We start from the raw sequence: 17,909 nt of genomic DNA on the forward strand, positions 1-17,909 counted from the left end.
GAAAGCTTGGGTGACCCTCAAATTAGAAAATCTCTCCCAGATAATTGAGAGGTGACCTTGACTGTTCCGGATCATGTGTGGGAGTACAAAAGTAATGACTAAAATAGACCAAACTGTCCTGGCACTTTCCACGCAGGGGCGTTATAAGACTGCAATTGATGTGATGTTTGATTGCCACAAAAAGAAATACCCATTTTAAGCACTTTCAGCCTAATGTACTGGAAAATTGCTTAACAGATTTTTATATTCTATTAGAAACATTTCCATATTGGTGAAATGCCACTAATTTCTTTTTCTGAGCAGCAAATCTTGAGTAGCAACGGGGGGAATGCCTTGCCACAGCCACCATTTGTCTTGTGGACCTGACGTGTGTACTCATCTAGAAAAAAGAACTTGCTAAATGCATACCCTGAAACCTTTCAGGTAACCACAGGTTTTCATTTTGTGCTGAATTATTAGTCATTTTTCTTTTATGTTTTTAGAGTATGATTCAGAGACTAATTTACTTCCAAAGAAAATTGCTATTAAATTACATCTATTAAGTTTTTTTATTAAAACATTTTCTACCAAGAGATGACTGTCGCTCTGAGCGACTGTGCCTCTGCGAATGTTTCACAAGTCGGCACAATTTATTGTCTACTTCTATCTGAGAATGGGAGTGGTGCTGAATTAATCGTGGGCCACACCTGAGTATCTCCAGGGTCCCAAATGTTTTACTTCCTTTGTTCTTATCTTTGCTTTTATTTTGGGTTACCAACATAGCAGAGACAAGAATTCTCAGCATCTTCAGAGAAATTTTGAGTTGGAGCTAGAAGAAATTTAAATTCAAAATCATAAGAAACCTAAAACTAATGTTAACACTACATAAATAGGACACGAGTAATAGGGGGACCAACAAACAGTTAATTTTTAAGGTGGTTCTTAGCTATAAAGCAGTTCAAATGACCTTATAAACCCTGGGCGAAATTCCCCTGTGATGTGATGGAAAATACCAATATGTGAGAGAAATAAGAATAATTGTGAGTTGAATTTGGTTGTATTACATCCAGATCATGAATATCTAAAGAAATCAAATCTTTTTGAGTGGAGAGGCCGTGCTGCTTAGGAAACACTGAGTTTTTCACAAGCTTCTATGATTTGATTTTATAGAGCAGTTGCCAGGCCTAGAAGCACTCTCACTAAAACTCATTATCTTCAGTCAATCTGGCCAAACATCAAGTTGTTAGATAAACAACCTGTGGGCCATCTAAACATTTGGCAACATGGGGGAATGTAATTTTTTTTTTTTTTCCTGCTAGCCCTGAGTAGTTATGTAGGTGGAAGAAGCTGAGGTTCCCTCATTCCTCATTAGCTTTGCAGAGCCTGAGACTGTGGAAGCAAAGCTGATTTGATACAGATCAGCTCTGGCCTGGGGAGAGTTTCCCGGCATTCAGCATTCAGCTTGAGCCCTTTCAAAAGCCAATTGGCGGCCTGGCGCGGTGGCTCACGCCTGTAATCCTAGCACTCTGGGAGGCCGAGGCGGGTGGATTGTTTGAGCTCAGGAGTTCCAGACCAGCCTGAGCAAGAGTGAGACCCCGTCTCTACTAAAAATAGAAAGAAATTATATGGACAACTAAAATATATATATATACAAAAAAAAAAAAATTAGCCGGGCATGGTGGCGCATGCCTGTAGTCCCAGCTACTCGGGAGGCTGAGGCAGTAGGATCGCTTAAGCCCAGGAGTTTGAGGTTGCTGTGAGCTAGACTGACGCCACGGCACTCACTCTAGCCTGGGCAACAGAGTGAGACTCTGTCTCAAAAAAAAAAAAAAGCCAATTGGATATCGAGGCTGTCTTGGAGTGTGGGGTCCAGTTCCCCGTGGACCATGGGATCCAGGTTAAGTCCAGGATCTTCAGGGGATCACTGACAAGACACTTTGGGTAGATAAAAATAAATTATGAGGCTCACCATAGCTCACCATTTATTCTAAGGTGCTTGCTTCTGGGGAGAATTTCCAGAGAAAGGGAAAGGCTAAACTGAGAGTTTGTCCCTGGCTTCATTCCATCACATACCTGATTTCTCACTTTCAGTTTCCTTTTCCTAGTGAGGAAGACTAGACAACGTTGTTACAACATTTGCAATTCTGATCTTTAATTCTAATTCCTTTTCAGTTCCCTTCCTTTCCAGGGAGAAAAGTACTTAAATGCTTTTCAGTGGAAAAACTTTTCTCTCCCTGTATGATTCTTCTGCTGATTTCCTTTATAATAGAAGAGCTAATGCTTACTGTGCATTATCTCTGTACCAGCCTGTCTTCCAGGTCATTGCCTACATTAGTGCATTCAGGCCTCCCAATAATCCTGCGGGGTGGAGGCTATCATTATCTTCATTCTTCAGATGAGAAAGCTGAAGCCAAGAGAGGTTAGGCTGCCAGTGAGCCGTGGAGCCAGGTGTGAACCCAACAAGTCACCTTGGAGCTTGAGGCCCGTAACCACAACCAACAATCTTTAGCTTCTTCCTCTGGTTTATGAAGGCAGCTTTTTGTCTAGTTCTTGAATCTAGCATTCTGTCTTTTTTCTCTTGAATGGCAAACCTGCCCCTACCTATCTGCCTACCCCACATCTTCACCTACCTCCCTCCTCCCCTTTCCCATACACTACTTTTACCTGTTTCCCTCCAAGAAGCAGCAGAGCCCAGGCCAGAAGTGTGTGTTAGTGGCCACTGTAGTCTCAGAGTGGCTCCCCAAAGTTGTCAAACCTCAGAGATATTTGTTCTCTTGAAAATGTCCTTAACTAGCTATCAGAAGCTATAGCAGAGCTCAGGAACAGAAGAGTGTGAAAGGGTTCCTTTTCCCACCTTTACTTCTCTTAGGTGTCTCCTGCTCAGCTCATCATACATCCTACTCTTGGTCCTCCAGTCTACATGGCTATACAATGCCCAGAGCTCCCATAAAGCCTGGGACTAGCCTGTCACTGCACGTCCATATAGGTTTCCAGTTGTTCATGTGGTTAAGCAGCTTGATAGCAGGTGACATCTTTCTTTGTCTTTAACTCTCCTGTGCCTGCCACAATGTCTGCCATCTAGTACATGTTCAGTAGGGGGTTTGCTAAAAGAATGAGTGAAATGTTCTTTCTCCATATCCTGCTATCCAAATCTCTCCCATCCTTAAAGACCCCACTCAAACCCCAACTCTTCTGTGAACTGCCCCGTAGTCTACTCTGGCTGTCATTACTCTTTTCTGCCTTATCCTTTCATGGTACCTGGTGCTCTAATTCCAGCACTCAATACAGGCTGCCTTGGAGTCACTGTTTCTGTGACAATCTTTCTTACCCTCCTAAAAAATCATCAGGGAAAAGGACTCCGCATTTTTTCCTCCACAGGACCTCAACAACATTAAAAGTCCTCAAGTAATACTTATTTAAAAAAAAAAAACAACCCAGTATTGTCATCGTTTGACAAAAACACATGCACGGAGAGTGTCATCCTCCAATCACATAATCTTAAATGAAAAACAAAAATCTAATTTGGGGACTGGACCCCTAGCTAATGCCTGTAATAACCAGCACTTTTGGGATGCCTATGCAGGAGAATTGTTGGGGGCCAGGAGTTCAAGATCAGCCTGGGCAACTTAGCAAGACCCTGTCTCTAAAAAAAAAAATTTAAACATTAGCCAGGTGTGGTGGCGTGCACCTGTAGTCCCAACTACTGGGGAGGCTGAGACAAGAGGATCACTTGAGCCAAGGTGTTTGAGGTTATAGTGAGCTGTGATCCCACCACTGCATTCCCAGCCTGGGTGACAGAGCAAGACTCTGTCTCAAAAAATAAATAAATAAAATCTAATTTGGAAACAGTAGGCAAAATACATTCCTCAGAGCATGTGAAATTGCTTGTAAGATATAAACTATGGACAAGTTGATTTTTCGTACTAAACCATTGGATTGTGTGTTTGTACAGATTACAGTGAAAATGGAGCTAAGCCCCAAATGGCTAGATTCAAAGAAGCCTTCCTCTTACTCTCAGAAATTTATCTCATGGAACCAGTGGCTGGTCATCAGAGCACTGGACTCCAGTTGTATAACATTGTTTTTTTCCTAATCGTATTAAATATTTCATTTGAGATATTTTGAAACATACAGAAAAGCATAAAAAAGAAATCATCATGATTCTGTTTCCTACAGGCCCACAGTTACATTTTGATGTTTCCTTACGGTGTTTTTCCCATAGATATGTTGGGACCATACAGATGCACATATTGCTTTTTCCATTTTCTATTATATCTTTTAATATTATTTCCCAACATCATAAATATTTTTGATAATCTGATTTTTTATTTTTATTTATTTTTTGTAGAGACTAGGTCTTGCTATGTTGTCCAGGCTGGTCTTGAACACCTAGAGTCAAGCAATTCTCCTGCCTCAGCCTCCTGAGTAGCTGAGATTACAGGCTAAGCCACCGTGCCCAGCTGATATGATTTTTAACATTGCAAAAAATTCATGATTGTATACCAAGATTTGTTCATTACCCATTGTTAGATATTTGTCCTTGCATGTTATTTTTTTTTTTTTTGCACTGATATCTGATTATTTCTTTAGGATACTCTCCTAGAGACAAAATTACTGAATCACAGGGTAAGGCCATTTTCAAAGCACTTAATATGTACTGTCCAATCTCAGCTCCTAGCACCAGGCCTATTACATGATAGATACTGAATAAATAATTGTTAAATGAATGAATGCGTTCCCTCCAGAAAGATTGGTCCAAGTATACTCCCACCAGGAGTATGGGAGAAGAACCTTGTTTTGCTCAGTTCACATCATGATAACAGTAATGATTGAAACAGGATTTTGCTTTCTGTGATTCTGGCAATGAAATATAATCTATTTGCTTTAAACCAAAATGGAAGTAAAAAGTTGAATCCTCCCTAAATGACATATGGTTTTGCTTTAATAGGCTGCTGCTTTTAAACACCCTGGGACAAAAATGGAATGGAGGAAGAGTTCTGATTATTTTAGGACTAAATCATGAAGTTCCATGATTCCTTCTTTGCATCTCCCTCTATTGGGTCTTGCCCCTAAAAGCCAATCTGTCATGGCCACTTGGCTATTTGGGGGTGCCTAACACTCCCAAAGCTTGAGATCTGCAGAGGGGACCCTTTAGATACCATCTAGGCCTTTCCTGTGATGTCAAATTTTGGTGGTGGTGGTGGTGGGATTACTAGGAAACTTTGTTTCCTTGTCTGAAATGTAGAAATTTAGCAAAGACAAGCTCAAGAGTTAAGTTTGTCTTAACTCTATTCTGTGAACTGTAGGGGAAAGAAGAAACTAATATTGTTTCAACTTTTATTATGTGTCAAGCCCCTTCCCAATTTACTGTATTCCTTAACCTTTCATACAGATATTATTTCCATTTTGCAGATGGGGGAGTTGAGGCTCAGATAGGTTGGGTAACTTGTTCAAGATCACACAGCTGGTAAATGCAGGAGTCCTGGAGATCCTGGTCATCTGATTCGAAGTTTAACTCTTCACCATCCTGGAATGCTGCCCTGGGAGAGGGTGGTGTGGGTAGAATTTCTGTGTGCGGTGGGGGATGGGGGAAGGGTGCAGTGGGTGGTGTTGGTGGAGTGGGAAGGATGGAGAGATGGGGTGGTGCCAGGATTGTGGCCTTGTATTCAGGCAGACTGTGGGGCGGATTTGGGGCCGAGAAGTTGACTCCACCGTTCTCTGGCTCTAGGTTTGAAGTTCTTGGAGCCAGTACAGTGGGACTGAATACTCCCAAGTCTGAGGAATTTGGTTGAAATTTCTGGGGCTTGAAGGCCTGTGGGATGAGCAGAGAGTGGGGGCCAAGAGTAGAGGCCGGGAGTCTCTAGATCAGTTCTTAGGGCCCCCAGTTCTTAGAGCTTGGGTCTGAAGGTTCTGGGGTCCAAGGCCTCCAACTGTGCGTTCCAGCTCTTAAGTTCTAGGGTCTGAGGAGCCAGGTTCAAGAGGCCCTGTGAAACCTGAATCTGAAGGGCTTGTTTTAGAAAGTCTCTGGGTCTGCAGGGCTCAAACTGAGGGTCCCATCCTGAAGGCCCCTTTTTTGAGTCTTAGGGTCTTTAGGCCTGGAAAGCCTGAGTGGGGAGAGGTCCAGTTCTAAGGGTTTTAAGTCTGACAGTCCCAGTTTCTTAGGGCCTGATCTGAAAAGCCCAGTTCTGAGAGGCTTGGTTTGGAAATCTTGGCCTGAAGTTTCCTGTATCCCAGGGCTCAGGACAAGGTGTCCTCGGTTCGGTTCCGAGGATCCCTGGTGGTGATGGCTTAAGGTGGAGTGTTCCCGGGTCCAAGGCCCGGTGCTAAGAGTACCAGCTCTGCGGTGCAGCTGCAAGGATATGGTAGGCGCGGGCCCAGGGCAGTGGCGGGGCGGAAGGTAAGGGCAGGTGGCGGGTATTGACAGCCACGGGGCCAACTGCAAAGAGTCGGCGCTAGGACCCCACGGGAGACGGCGGCGCCTAGGGCAGCCCGGGTTGACAGCGGAGGCGGGGACGGTCGGCGCTAGGACCCCGCGGGGCCGGCGGGTAGCGGCGGCGCTTGGGGCGGCGCGTGTTGACAGCGGCGGCGGTGGAGCCGGGCGGGCGGCGGGAGTCTGCGCCTCCGGTTCCTGCCCCGCGACCCAGGCGGCGGCGGCCGGGCGTCCCGGGATGGCCTTCATGGAGAAGCCGCCAGCCGGCAAGGTGCTGCTGGACGACACAGTGCCGCTGACAGCAGCCATCGAGGCGAGCCAGAGCCTGCAGTCCCACACGGTGCGCGGCCCTCCAGTCGGGCGGGCGGTAGGGGCGGCCCCGGGCCGCGAGAGGGCTGCGGGCTGCCGGGCGCGGGCCGGGCAGGGTCGTCGGACCGGGACCGGGGCAGCGGGTGGGCGGCTCAGGCCGGGAGGGCTCTGGCGTGGCAGCGGTTCTGGGTCAGGGCCCCCGGGGCCCAGGCGAACGCTGAGGCCCTCCGGAGGGGCCAAGGGTGGCAACCACAGCCCCCAGAGCCGACGGTGGAAGGGGCTCTGCGGTGCCCTGGAAAGCGACTCCGAGTTGGGGGAGGTGTTGGATTCCCGGGCTCACCTTGGGCCGGGGGAGTAGTAAAGAGATCGCTCAGGACCCTCTCATCCACTTCTGCACGCCGCCAGCCTTCTTTTTGGGGCCATAGAGTTTCCTCCTTGCAGCTGAAGGTCTGAGCGATGGGAGGGTGTGCCACGGCAAATGGACTTTAGAGCCCACTTGTTGGGAACAGCAGAGTGAATGGCTGGGGTCTGCAGCCCCATTTCCAGGTCAGCCTCTTGGCCTTGGCCGGGCTTAGGGGAAGAACGGTGAGGGAGGCAATCAGGGATCCTGCTGAGGCAGGTGTATGAATGTGCTCCTTCCCGTTTCTAACCTGCTCTTTCTTTAGTGGGCAGTGGTAGCATTCATTTGAGTTTAAAATCCACTGGAGTAGCATAAAGGAGTAATAGGTCCTCATAGTAAACGCAGGCAGAGTTCATTTCTGTTACATACACTGTCTTTTATGGGGCTTTAAAACCATGGTTGTTTTCATTTGCCTGTACCTTTTTTTGAAAGGCACACTACGCATTATAATTTACAAGCAATAAACCCAGGAACCAGCAAAAAACCTGGAGCTGCCAGCCGGTGGGACTTTTTGGGGAAGTAATGAATGGAGAGAGAGATTCCTTAAATTGTAATGTTTTATTGAGCCACCGAATCAGATTCAGGCTCAGAGGCTTGTTTGTTTACCATTACAGTGTGGGGTTCATCATCTGGAGGCTAAAGCCCCACAATAGCCTTCTGTTTCTCTTTTTGTTCAAGCTCTTCTGGTAACTTCAAAGAGACCTTTCATTCTGTTTTATTAAAGTGAGACTTTTTTGAACCTCAGTTTCCTCTTCCACCAGCTATGCTTTGTAGGGCTTGGATTGTTCAAAGCATTCATTTCCAGTTAAGAAAATTATTATCTTTTTAAAAAGTGCAATTTATTTCCTTGTGAATGTCTTTAATCCTATTCTATAGACATGTGAATAGGCACATATAGGACAGAATTTATTAAACTTGCTACAATAAGAGAGTATGAGTTAAGGGTTGAAATTTAGGATAGGAGGCCGGGCGCGGTGGCTCACACCTGTAATCCTAGCACTCTGGGAGGCCGAGGCGGGTGGATTGTTTGAGCTCAAGAGTTCAAGACCAGCCTGAGCAAGAGCGAGACCCCGTCTCTACTAAAAATAGAAAGAAATTATATGGACAACTAAAAATATATACAGAAAAAATTAGCTGGGCATGGTGGCGAATGCCTGCAGTCCCAGCTACTCGGGAGGCTGAGGCAAGAGGATCGCTTGAGCCCAGGAGTTTGAGGTTGCTGTGAGCGAGGCTGATGCCATGGCACTCTAGCCCAGGCAACAGAGTGAGACGCTGTCTCAAAAAAAAAAAAAAAAAGAAAGAAAGAAATTTAGGATAGGGAGTCAAGAATAATTCTGCTATTAGATTTTTGTGCCTAAGGGAGTATGAGTTAAGGGTTGAAATTTAGGATTGGGAGTCAAGAATAATTCTATTAGATTTTTAAATTTTTAATTATTATGGGTACATAATGGTTTTATATGTTTATGGGGTACATGTGATATTTTGATACAGGCATACAATGTGAATTAATCAAATCAGGATAATTAGGGTATCCTTCACCTCAGGCATTTATCTTCATGTTAGGAACATTCCAATTTCCACTCTTTTAGTTATTTTAAAAAGTATGCCCTAACTCTGCTATTAGATTTTTGACTTGACTATTGGCAAGTAATTCTTATAGCCTGTTAGGGAACAGAGTTGAGTCTATTAGGTTCATTTTGTACTGAAAGTAAAGAGATAGATGCTTATAAATGCTCACAGACCACTTCCTCCAGGAAGCATTCCATGATTTCCACTGCCCCAGGCCGTGTGCCTACCCCACATGAATCTTTTTTTTATTTCCCCACCTTAATCTTGATCAGTTTATTGTGTAATTACTTTACTTTTTTCTCTCCACTAGGCTGTGAGAGGAGGGATGCTGTTTTTCACTTTTGGGTTCCACTCCCTGGCATTTGATAGGATTTCATATGCATCTATTGAGTGAATAAATAAATTGCAATCTTACTGTGTCTCCTTTTCTGTTTGTATAAAATAGTAATTGTGAAAACTGGAACAATAACTTTGAGGTCAGTGCTTGAGCTGGATGGTGAAAGATGTAATAGGATTCCATTTTTATTGTGGAGCTTTTCTTTAAAACAAAATAATTTAGGGTAGAAAAATGGCAGTTCTTATAATGATGACTGAACACAAAGACAATGACTCACAGGAGACCCATAGAGGCAGATGTGGTAGAGTAAAAAAAAAAAAAAATGTAACATTGTCTTGTGTAATTTTTTAACTGTTCTATGTTCCTGTCATTTTAGCTGTAGAGTCTGAGGCTGAGAAATGTTACATCAGCCCTGAACTTTATTGAGAAAAATCATATGCTGATGCAAACTTTTTGGAGTATTAGTGTCTTATGAGTAAGTCTTTTTAAAACAGGAACTGTTGGAAATTATTTTGGAAAGAAGTAGTTGTTAAGAGTGGTATGTAAAAGAGAAAGGCGTTGTTTTCTATTGGGAAGATTGAGATGGCTTTCCAGCTTGTTAGCTGAAGGGAGATGGTGTCCCTAAAGTCAGAGGTCTACCCTCCCTTTGAAATGCCGTATCTCTAGGAAGTTGTTCCTTGGCTGTAGACAGGGTGGGAATATATAGTAGACAACCTTTGGCTTAGTAGACACAAGACCTTAATACAGGCCTAGGCAGATACTTGTTAGTCATGTGACATTGGCTGGGCAAGTCACTTAAACCTTTTTGATGTTTAGTTTTGTCATCTGTAAATGGGAGTAATAAATGCCTGTCCCAGCTGCCTCCCAAGGTTATTGCAAAGATCAAATGAACTAATCTTTATGAACTATTTGTAAAGCACATTCCTTCGTTATTCCATCTCTTTACTCTCCGACATTTGTGCAAAGGGTTAAACACATTAAAGTATATTATTGCAAATAAGCTCATTTCTGTTCATAGTTCCTTTCATTTATCAAGGTTGTTTAGCCTTGGGAAACAGAATTTATAACAGAAAATGATTTAAGTTTTATGAACTTGGTAGGGAAAAATTCTGTGGATTGGAAAATACAGACGCCAGAAGGATGAAGGAAACACAAGGTCACCAGCAGAAAGACATATTTGGATGAGCCACTCACTGCTGTGTTGGGAGTTGATTCAGTGCCTGGCTGTGGTTTGAATGATTTTATTTTCATTTTTATGGACCACAATGAATTTTGCTTTAGAAGATAGACTAGGCCTCTGCTGCAAGGATATGAAGCTTCCATAAAATCAGAAAGGCTGGTATTCAGGGGGAGAATATTTTCAGGTTGGTGGTCAGTGGAAGTGGGAATTTTCCAAACAAAAGGAATTCTGGTAAGAAGCCACACAGGGGAATCTTGAGAAAATTTGGGAGGACTAAGAGAAGACCAGGGAATGTAAGTTCTTGGCTCCATGGAAGTGTAAACTTTTAAAGTCACTAGACTAAGAAAAAAAACTGCTTACCTAGCTGAAATAGAAACCAGAGGAAACTGACAGTTTTGGAAAGGGTTGTTATCAAATGTGCATATTTTTGCTGGTTGGTATGCTGTTTGTGATAGCTTTTTTTTTTTTCTATAGAGACAGGGTCTCATTATGTTGTCCAGGGTGGGTGGTCTCAAACTCCTGGCCTCAAGAGATCCTCCTGTCTTGGCCTCCCAAGGGCTGGGATTACAGGCATGAACGCCCTGCCTTATGATAGCTTTTCATCTCAGTTTTCTCTTTTTTAAATAATCTTCTGTGGGGTTTATCTGGATCAGGGCTCATTTATCCTTCATTTGGTGCATTTTGTTCTTAAGAAACAACAGAAAATTTTAGTGATATTTGAGGCATAACAGAGAACATTTTTAAAACTCTGTGGAAAAGATAATATTACATGTTAAAATCTTTACTGAAAATGAATCTCCTCTTGAACTTTTAATTTTTGGAAACTGCATTCCTGCATGGTTTATTTATTCAACTGTGCTCATTAATTCCGCAAAAAAGTATCGTGTGCCTACTATGTTCCAGGCACGTGCTGGAGATGGAGTAATGAACTAGACAGCTCTTGCTTTCATGGAGCCTTTGTTCTATCAGATTCTGAGGTCTTCTGCTTTCCAAGGTGTATACAAGTCAACCGGGATCTTTACCTGTCACAACACAGATGGTCTCAGTGGCTTGGTTTATTGAGCTTCAGCTTCTTAAACAGTGACCCTTTTGATGGAATTTTAAACTGTATTTATATATCACCAGAATACCTATTCAAATGTGATGCCAAATTAGGAGACATCATTGACTTTAGATCCTAAAATTTTAAGGTGATTCCATACTCAGTATCAGAATCCATCTGGACTTCCTTTTGGGATGCTATTTGGAAGTGTCTTTAGAATTCCAAGTTATACTAAACACTTTAATAAATTCTTTAAAGCTGTTTGCATAGACAAATGCAGACTGTACGAAAGTTAGCTTACAGCACTTCCACACGTTATAATAAGATGATAATATTTTCTGGGGCTCTATCACTCATTTTCTAGGTGGTTATGTATTTTTCCCCACTTGTCCTGAAAACCTGAGATGAATGCAGTCAGAAAACCCTGAGATGGAAGCCCTTAGAGACTGGTAATTAGTTCATTTAGAGATTGTAAGTAGTATCTTCCTGATGAAGAAGCTGATTTTTTTGCAGCCTAATTTAGGGGCTGGTCCTTATATGTCACCTCTTTTGAGGATTATCCCGTGAGAAAGGTTTCTTCTAATAGGAATAAAAATCCAAGTATTTGGTTGTAATTACTAGGAAAAAATATAAGATTCTGGGGCTGAAGTTTGTTTTTTTTTTTGTGTGTTTTTTTTTATGTGAAGAGACAAGATAGTTACCTGCTTTGCTTCCCTGGGGAATAGCAGAAATATCCACCCATGTGTACATAGCTTCCATGTGGATTGTCATCTTGACAGTGTTCAAATTATAGATCGATGATTGAGGGTTTAAATGGGTTCATTCAGAGCAAGTAAAATAAACCCTGTTCTTCACTGTAGGGCAGGCAGTGATTCCTTTACAAGCTGCTAGAGGTTTTGGGGCAGCTTCATAGGAAATGAAGCTCCTTTATGTTCCAACTTTTGGCATCCTGAGAAAGGGGGAGCTGGACCTCAACATTGTTTTAGAACTCATAAGTGCTTAAATGTTTGAGGGTGGAGGGGGCAGTAATAGGCTTTTTCTATTGTTTTTTCCCTTAAGCTGGAGGTCATTCCTTTTTTTTTTTTTTTTTTTTGAAACAATCTCACTCTGTTGCCTGGGCTAGAGTGCTGTGGCATTGGCCTAGCTCACAGCAACCTCAAACTCCTGGGCTCAAGCAATCCTCCTGCCTCAGCTTCCTGAGCAGCTGGGACTACAGGCATGCACCACGCCCAGCTAATTTTTTCTGTTTTTAGTAGAGACAGGGTCTCCCTCTTGCTCAAGCTTGTCTCAAACTCCTGAGCTCAAGAGATCCTCCCAGCTCGGCCTCCCAGAGTACTGGGATTATAGGTATGAGTTACCGTGCCTGGCCCTGGAAGTCATGCTTATCAGTGACTTACTTTGCAAGTACCAAGCACATGGTGGGGGAAGTTAAGGTGTGACTCCTCTTCAGAGGAGATGACAGTGGCCCTTCATTTGTGGTTTGAAACTTTTGACTAAGGACTAAGGGACTAGTGCTTTATCTTGAGTAAATACTTCGACCTCAGGAGAGGAAGGGTTTCTATAGATTGACCATTTAGTCTCCAGCTGACCTTGCCGACAGCCAAATTTATGGTAAGTGGCCATTTTTAGCTAAAGATTAAGATGTTAGGTGTTCCCTCTTGCATACTAAAAGAGTACACTTGAAAGCAAAAGGGAAGCAGCACATACACTAAAATTGGAACGATACAGAGAAGATTAGCATCCCCTGCGCAAGGATGACACGCAAATTCGTGAAGTGTTCATATTTTTTTTAAAAAATAAAAAATATATAAATTTTAAAAAAAAAGGAAGCAGAAGAGAAATCCATTGTCATTGTCTTCAAATAATCCAGTAGTCATTTTTTGGTGGCTAAGAGAGCACTCTCCTATTTATTAATATAATTACTTGTTAGTTTGGGGAATCTATTGCAGAGTAACAGGAATCTTCCTGGAAAGTGTTTTTTTGTTTGTTTGTTTGTTTGTTTGTTTGTTTTGATACAAGGTCCTGCTCTGTTGCTCAGGCTACAATGCCTGAGTGCAGTGGTGTCATCATAGCTCACTATAACCTCAAATGCCTGAGCTCAAGTGATCCTCCTGCCTCAGCCTTCCAAATAGTTGGGACTACAGGCATGTGCCACCACACTTGGCTTATTTTTCTATTTTTTGTAGAGATGGGGTCTTGCTCATGCTGGTCTGGAACTCCTGGTTCCAAGCAGTCCTCCTGCCTCAGCCTCCCAAAGTGCTAGGAGCCACCAGGCCCAAGCAGAAAGTTTTTTTTTTTTTTTTTGGTAACAGCTTTACATAATTCACATATCATACAACTTACCCATTTAAAGCATATAATTCAATGGCTTTTGTTTATAGAGTTGTGTATCCATCATGATAATCAATCTTAGAACATTTTCATTACCCTAAAAAGAAGCCTCACACCCCTTAGGTCACCTTGTTTTATAATATTGGAGTATACTAAACTTAGAATATATTCTTTTTGTTTTAATCTACAAGGCTACTAAACTACTTTAATACAAATACCTCTTTACCAAGCTTCAAGAAACAACTGAATTATTCTGTTGTTATTGGAACTGTTTCAGAATATACTCTAAGCACAAGTTCTTTAGCTCTTCAGGCCCAGCTCCTTTAAGGATCTCATCAGAAAGACTGCTTCTATCTCCACAAACACCCTTTGTAGCTTCTCAGAACCTCACTGACCTGATGCCCATCCTAGGCTGTGGATCTTAGGGTAAGAATCACTGTTGGAAAAATTTTAAAACTGTAAATTTGGAGGATTAGTTATTTTTGTTGGTGAAATATGTGCATCTAAAAAATGTACTACAATATCATATATACTCTAAGAAAACCCCTATTTGGAACAATAGATGAACTATGTCCTGTTAGTGTGATAATAAATTACTCTAGGTTGAGGTTTGCTTAATGCATTTAGGTATGTGTGCACAGATAACTTATTAGTGGCACAGAGGAAGTGCAAAGGGCTCTGTGCTGGAAAGCAGGGTGTTTGAGCACTAGCCACAGTTACGCCTGCTGTCACAGCACCTATGTTTATAATATTTAAACAAAGCTGCCCATGTTTCTTTGATGTGGCTCATCAGAAACAGGTCATTTCTCTTCATTAATTCAGTGGAAGCTTTTTTCAGTGGTGAAGGAAGAATGGAGTGTTTAGATTCATCCTGTATCTAAAAATGTCTAAAAACCCCCTGTAGTGGTGAAAAGGGAGAGCACTATTGTTCATTCAGGAGCTTCCTTTTGAGCCTGTCCTCATCCAGGTGACAAGTGATTCCTGGGCAGGGACTCATTGCGCTTTAGTCTTGCACATTTTCCTCTTTGCAGAAGCGGAGGCAAATAAAGCTGAAAGTGGGCCTGCTCGCACCAGACCCCTAGTGTCAGGCCATAGGTCTGGCCAGCACAGCTGCAGCCCTCGGTGTACCAGAACACAGGAAATGGCTGGGTGGCACACTGCCATGCTGGAGGGAACTCTGCATGTGACCATGTGGATTATCACATTCACCAGCAGCCTGACACTCATTTATTCCGCAGACTTCTTCAGCTCCGGCTCTTTGATGGGCACTGTGGTTGGCTCTAGCAATGCAATGATGAGCAGTCCCTGGTCTAGGGGCTCTCAGGCTGTTGAGGGTGGAGAGATGGATATGTGTGTAGCAGCCACACCCCTGCCCCTTCCCACTCTGTACATGATGATGGACATGGACATCTTGTTCTGCCTCTGTTGATGTCTTTCTCTTTGAGGTTTGTTTTGTATTTGTACTCTCAATCCAGCCTCTATTGTCTATGTATTGCTATTTCGATTCAGTTTCAAGCTAGCACCATCCCTGAATGGTAGATAATAAGCATGCAACAAGTGTTTGCTGAGTAAGTAAATTTGTTGAACAAATGCAGTTATTTGAGGTACAGCTCAAGAAACCCTTCCTGTGTTCTGCTACCTACTGTCATGCATGCCAGGCTGGATACTGGGGACTACCTCTTACCTGCCAAGCCGGATATAATTTTCCTTCCTCTGAAATTCCCGTAGAGCTTATCTGTCCCAAGGGTATAAACATTTTACACACCTATTGTTTCTTTTTTTTTTTTTTTTTCTTCTCGAGGAGAAGGAAAGAGGAGTTTATCGCACATATGTGGGAAAGGGGGCTATAAATAGAAAACAAGGTAGTAAGAAACAATAGGTGTGCATTGGTACTTTGAGACAGGAGTCTGTCAACCTCCTCATTTCCCAGCAAATTAATAAACTCCTCTTTCCTGTATATACTTGTAAATAAATAAATACAAATTATTTATTTAAAAGTTTGTCTCACCGTCAACTGTGTCCACTTTGCTAATAAATGGCAAAAAAGATCAGTGACGTTTTAGAGAGCAACTTCCCTCCCTTTTTTCCCTTTGTACACTGGAGTACCCCATTTTGACAGCCATGCTCTGGGAGGTACAGCGCAGTCTCCTTACCAGGCCTGCCTGGCTGCAGAGCTGGCTGTTGGTGTTCAAAAGTGGCAGAAGAGACAAGTGGTCCTCGCCCATGAGCTCCCAGGCCCTGACCTGAAGAGGTAGCCCCTAGCAAATGCCCATTTCAACTCTCCCCCTCCTAGTTTTTGTTCATCACTGGAGTGGTTCCAGCATCGGCACACACACATTTGACCTCTGGAGCATTGACATGCACTTACGAAGAGTCTTCTGGATGCCAGGCACAGTGCTGTGTATTAAGATAAAAAGATGAATGAAGCAGGGAGCTTACATCCTGGCAAACACGTAAGCCAAAGGTGAAGTAAGGTATTGAAAGGGCTCGGCTGCCTGGAAGAGTGAGGGCACATGGGAGTGGCTGATGAGGTCCTTCCTGGGGCTTAGAGAACTAGGAGAGGTTAATAGGGAAGCCAACATTTCAGAGAAAAGATTCTAAATCAGCACTCCGCAGCCTTATTTATTTATTTATATAAGAGACAGCGTCTCACTCTGTTGCCCAGGCTGGAGTGCTGTGGGGCAGTCATAGCTCACTGCAGCCTTGTACTCTTAGGCTCAAGTGATCCTCCTGCCTCAGCCTCCTGAGTAGCTGGGACTACAGGTGTGTGCCACGCCTGGCTATCTCCTGCTGTTTTAACTGGCAAACTCCTTTCATGATAATATTGAATGATAAAAAGTCTCTCTGGAAGTGATTTTAAATTTAAAAACATGATTTAGAATAGTATATTATTAAAAATTATGTTAATGTTCAGGATCTGAATTATACTGTTTTTTAAAAATATCAGAGATGGTAAGAAATTGTGATAAGATGCATATAACTTAAAGCACTGAGAAATAGCATCTTCAGACAATTTACATACTTACTGCCTTTATTGTTTTATTTTGTTTTGTTTTAGAGACAGGCTCTAGCTCTCTTGCCCAGGCTGGAGGACAGTAGTGCCATCATCGCTTACGGCAGCCCTGAACTCCTGGGCTCAAGCAATCCTCTCACCTCAATCTCCCAAGTAGCGGGAACTACAGGCACATGCCACCACACCCGGCTAATTTTTTAAATATTTTGTGGAGATAAGATCTCGCTATGTTGCTCGGCTGGTCTTGAACTCCTGAGCTCAAGCAATCCTCCGGCCTCACCGCACTTGCCATTTTTATGATGATTCTCACTTCTCATACTTCTCACTAAATTTCTCACTAACATGCATTTTGCCATTGGTGTTGTGTGTTCCTCAAGACTACATTTAGCTAGTGGTTCATTATGGGTGTAAATGAAACCATATATGACTAAGAGTAGTATCAATCAAAATACTGTGTAATGGTCAAAACTTGATAAACCAATTGAGTTATGAACAAATTCATGATTTCCACGACCTCTCCCATGAGGAGTCCTGTGTGCACATTTGGAGGCTCTTAATCTATTCTGAGTTAAAGGGAGAAAATATTTAAATTATTATTTTGTTGACAAGAGTTTTTTTTTTTTTTTTCCAAGTTTTCTTTTTGACAAGAGTTTTTAAAAAGTAGAAATAGAAACAGTAGCCTTGCTGGGTGCGGTGGCTCACGCCTGTAATCCTACCACTCTGGGAGGCCGAGGCAGGGGGATTGTTTGAGCTCAGGAGTTCGAGACTGGCCTGAGCAAGAGTGAGACCCCGTCTCTACTAAAAATAGAAGGAAATTATATGGACAACTAAAAATATATATAGAAAAAATAAGCCGGGCATGGTGGTGCATGCCTGTAGTCCCAGCTACTTGAGAGGCTGAGGCAGGAGGATCGCTTGAGCCCAGGAGTTTGAGGTTGCTGTGAGCTAGGCTGATGCCACGGCACTCACTCTAGCCTGGGCAACAGAGTGAGACTCTGTCTCAAAAAAAAAAAAAAAAAGAAAAGAAAAGAAACAGAAGCCTTATGGCCTTTAGCACCTAAATCCTGAAACACCTTCTGGAGCCCCTAGTTCATCCTATTCCAAACTGTTGCTAACCTACTATAAGGGTCTCAGTTTAAATAAAAAGTGATTACCTATGTTCTCAGAGGCCAAGTGTGCATTTTCAGACTTCAAGAGTTCATTAATTACTTTTCCATAATATCTGGGAGGAGAAAAAAAGAGTTCATTAGTTCATTCAGCAGATGCTGCTGTGAGGATGGCCCGCGTTCCTGGCATGTTGTAGGCACTTGGGGTGCAGG

General features: G+C 42.9%; 1 protein-coding gene and 1 pseudogene across 50 annotated transcripts in view; both read left to right on the forward strand.

Annotated features, from left to right (window-relative positions):
* Window positions 1-6,551: 6,551 nt before the first annotated feature.
* Window positions 6,552-17,909, forward strand: part of PXK (PX domain containing serine/threonine kinase like) — a 77,179-nt gene continuing 65,821 nt past the window's right edge. For 46 of the 50 annotated variants that reach the window (XM_069475948.1, XM_069475964.1, XM_069475965.1 and 43 more), the window contains exon 1: window positions 6,552-6,749. In XM_069475948.1, coding sequence (XP_069332049.1) covers window positions 6,648-6,749 — 102 coding nt within the window. In that variant the 5' untranslated portion in view covers window positions 6,552-6,647. The remainder of the gene's footprint in view (window positions 6,750-17,909) is intronic. The other 4 variants (XM_069475951.1, XM_069475952.1, XM_069475950.1 and 1 more) reach the window with 1 other exon arrangement.
* Window positions 12,938-13,035, forward strand: LOC138388825 (U6 spliceosomal RNA; annotated as a pseudogene).

Source organism: Eulemur rufifrons, chromosome 7 (genome assembly GCF_041146395.1).
Source record: "Eulemur rufifrons isolate Redbay chromosome 7, OSU_ERuf_1, whole genome shotgun sequence".
In the NCBI taxonomy this organism is placed as follows: Eukaryota; Metazoa; Chordata; class Mammalia; order Primates; family Lemuridae; genus Eulemur; species Eulemur rufifrons.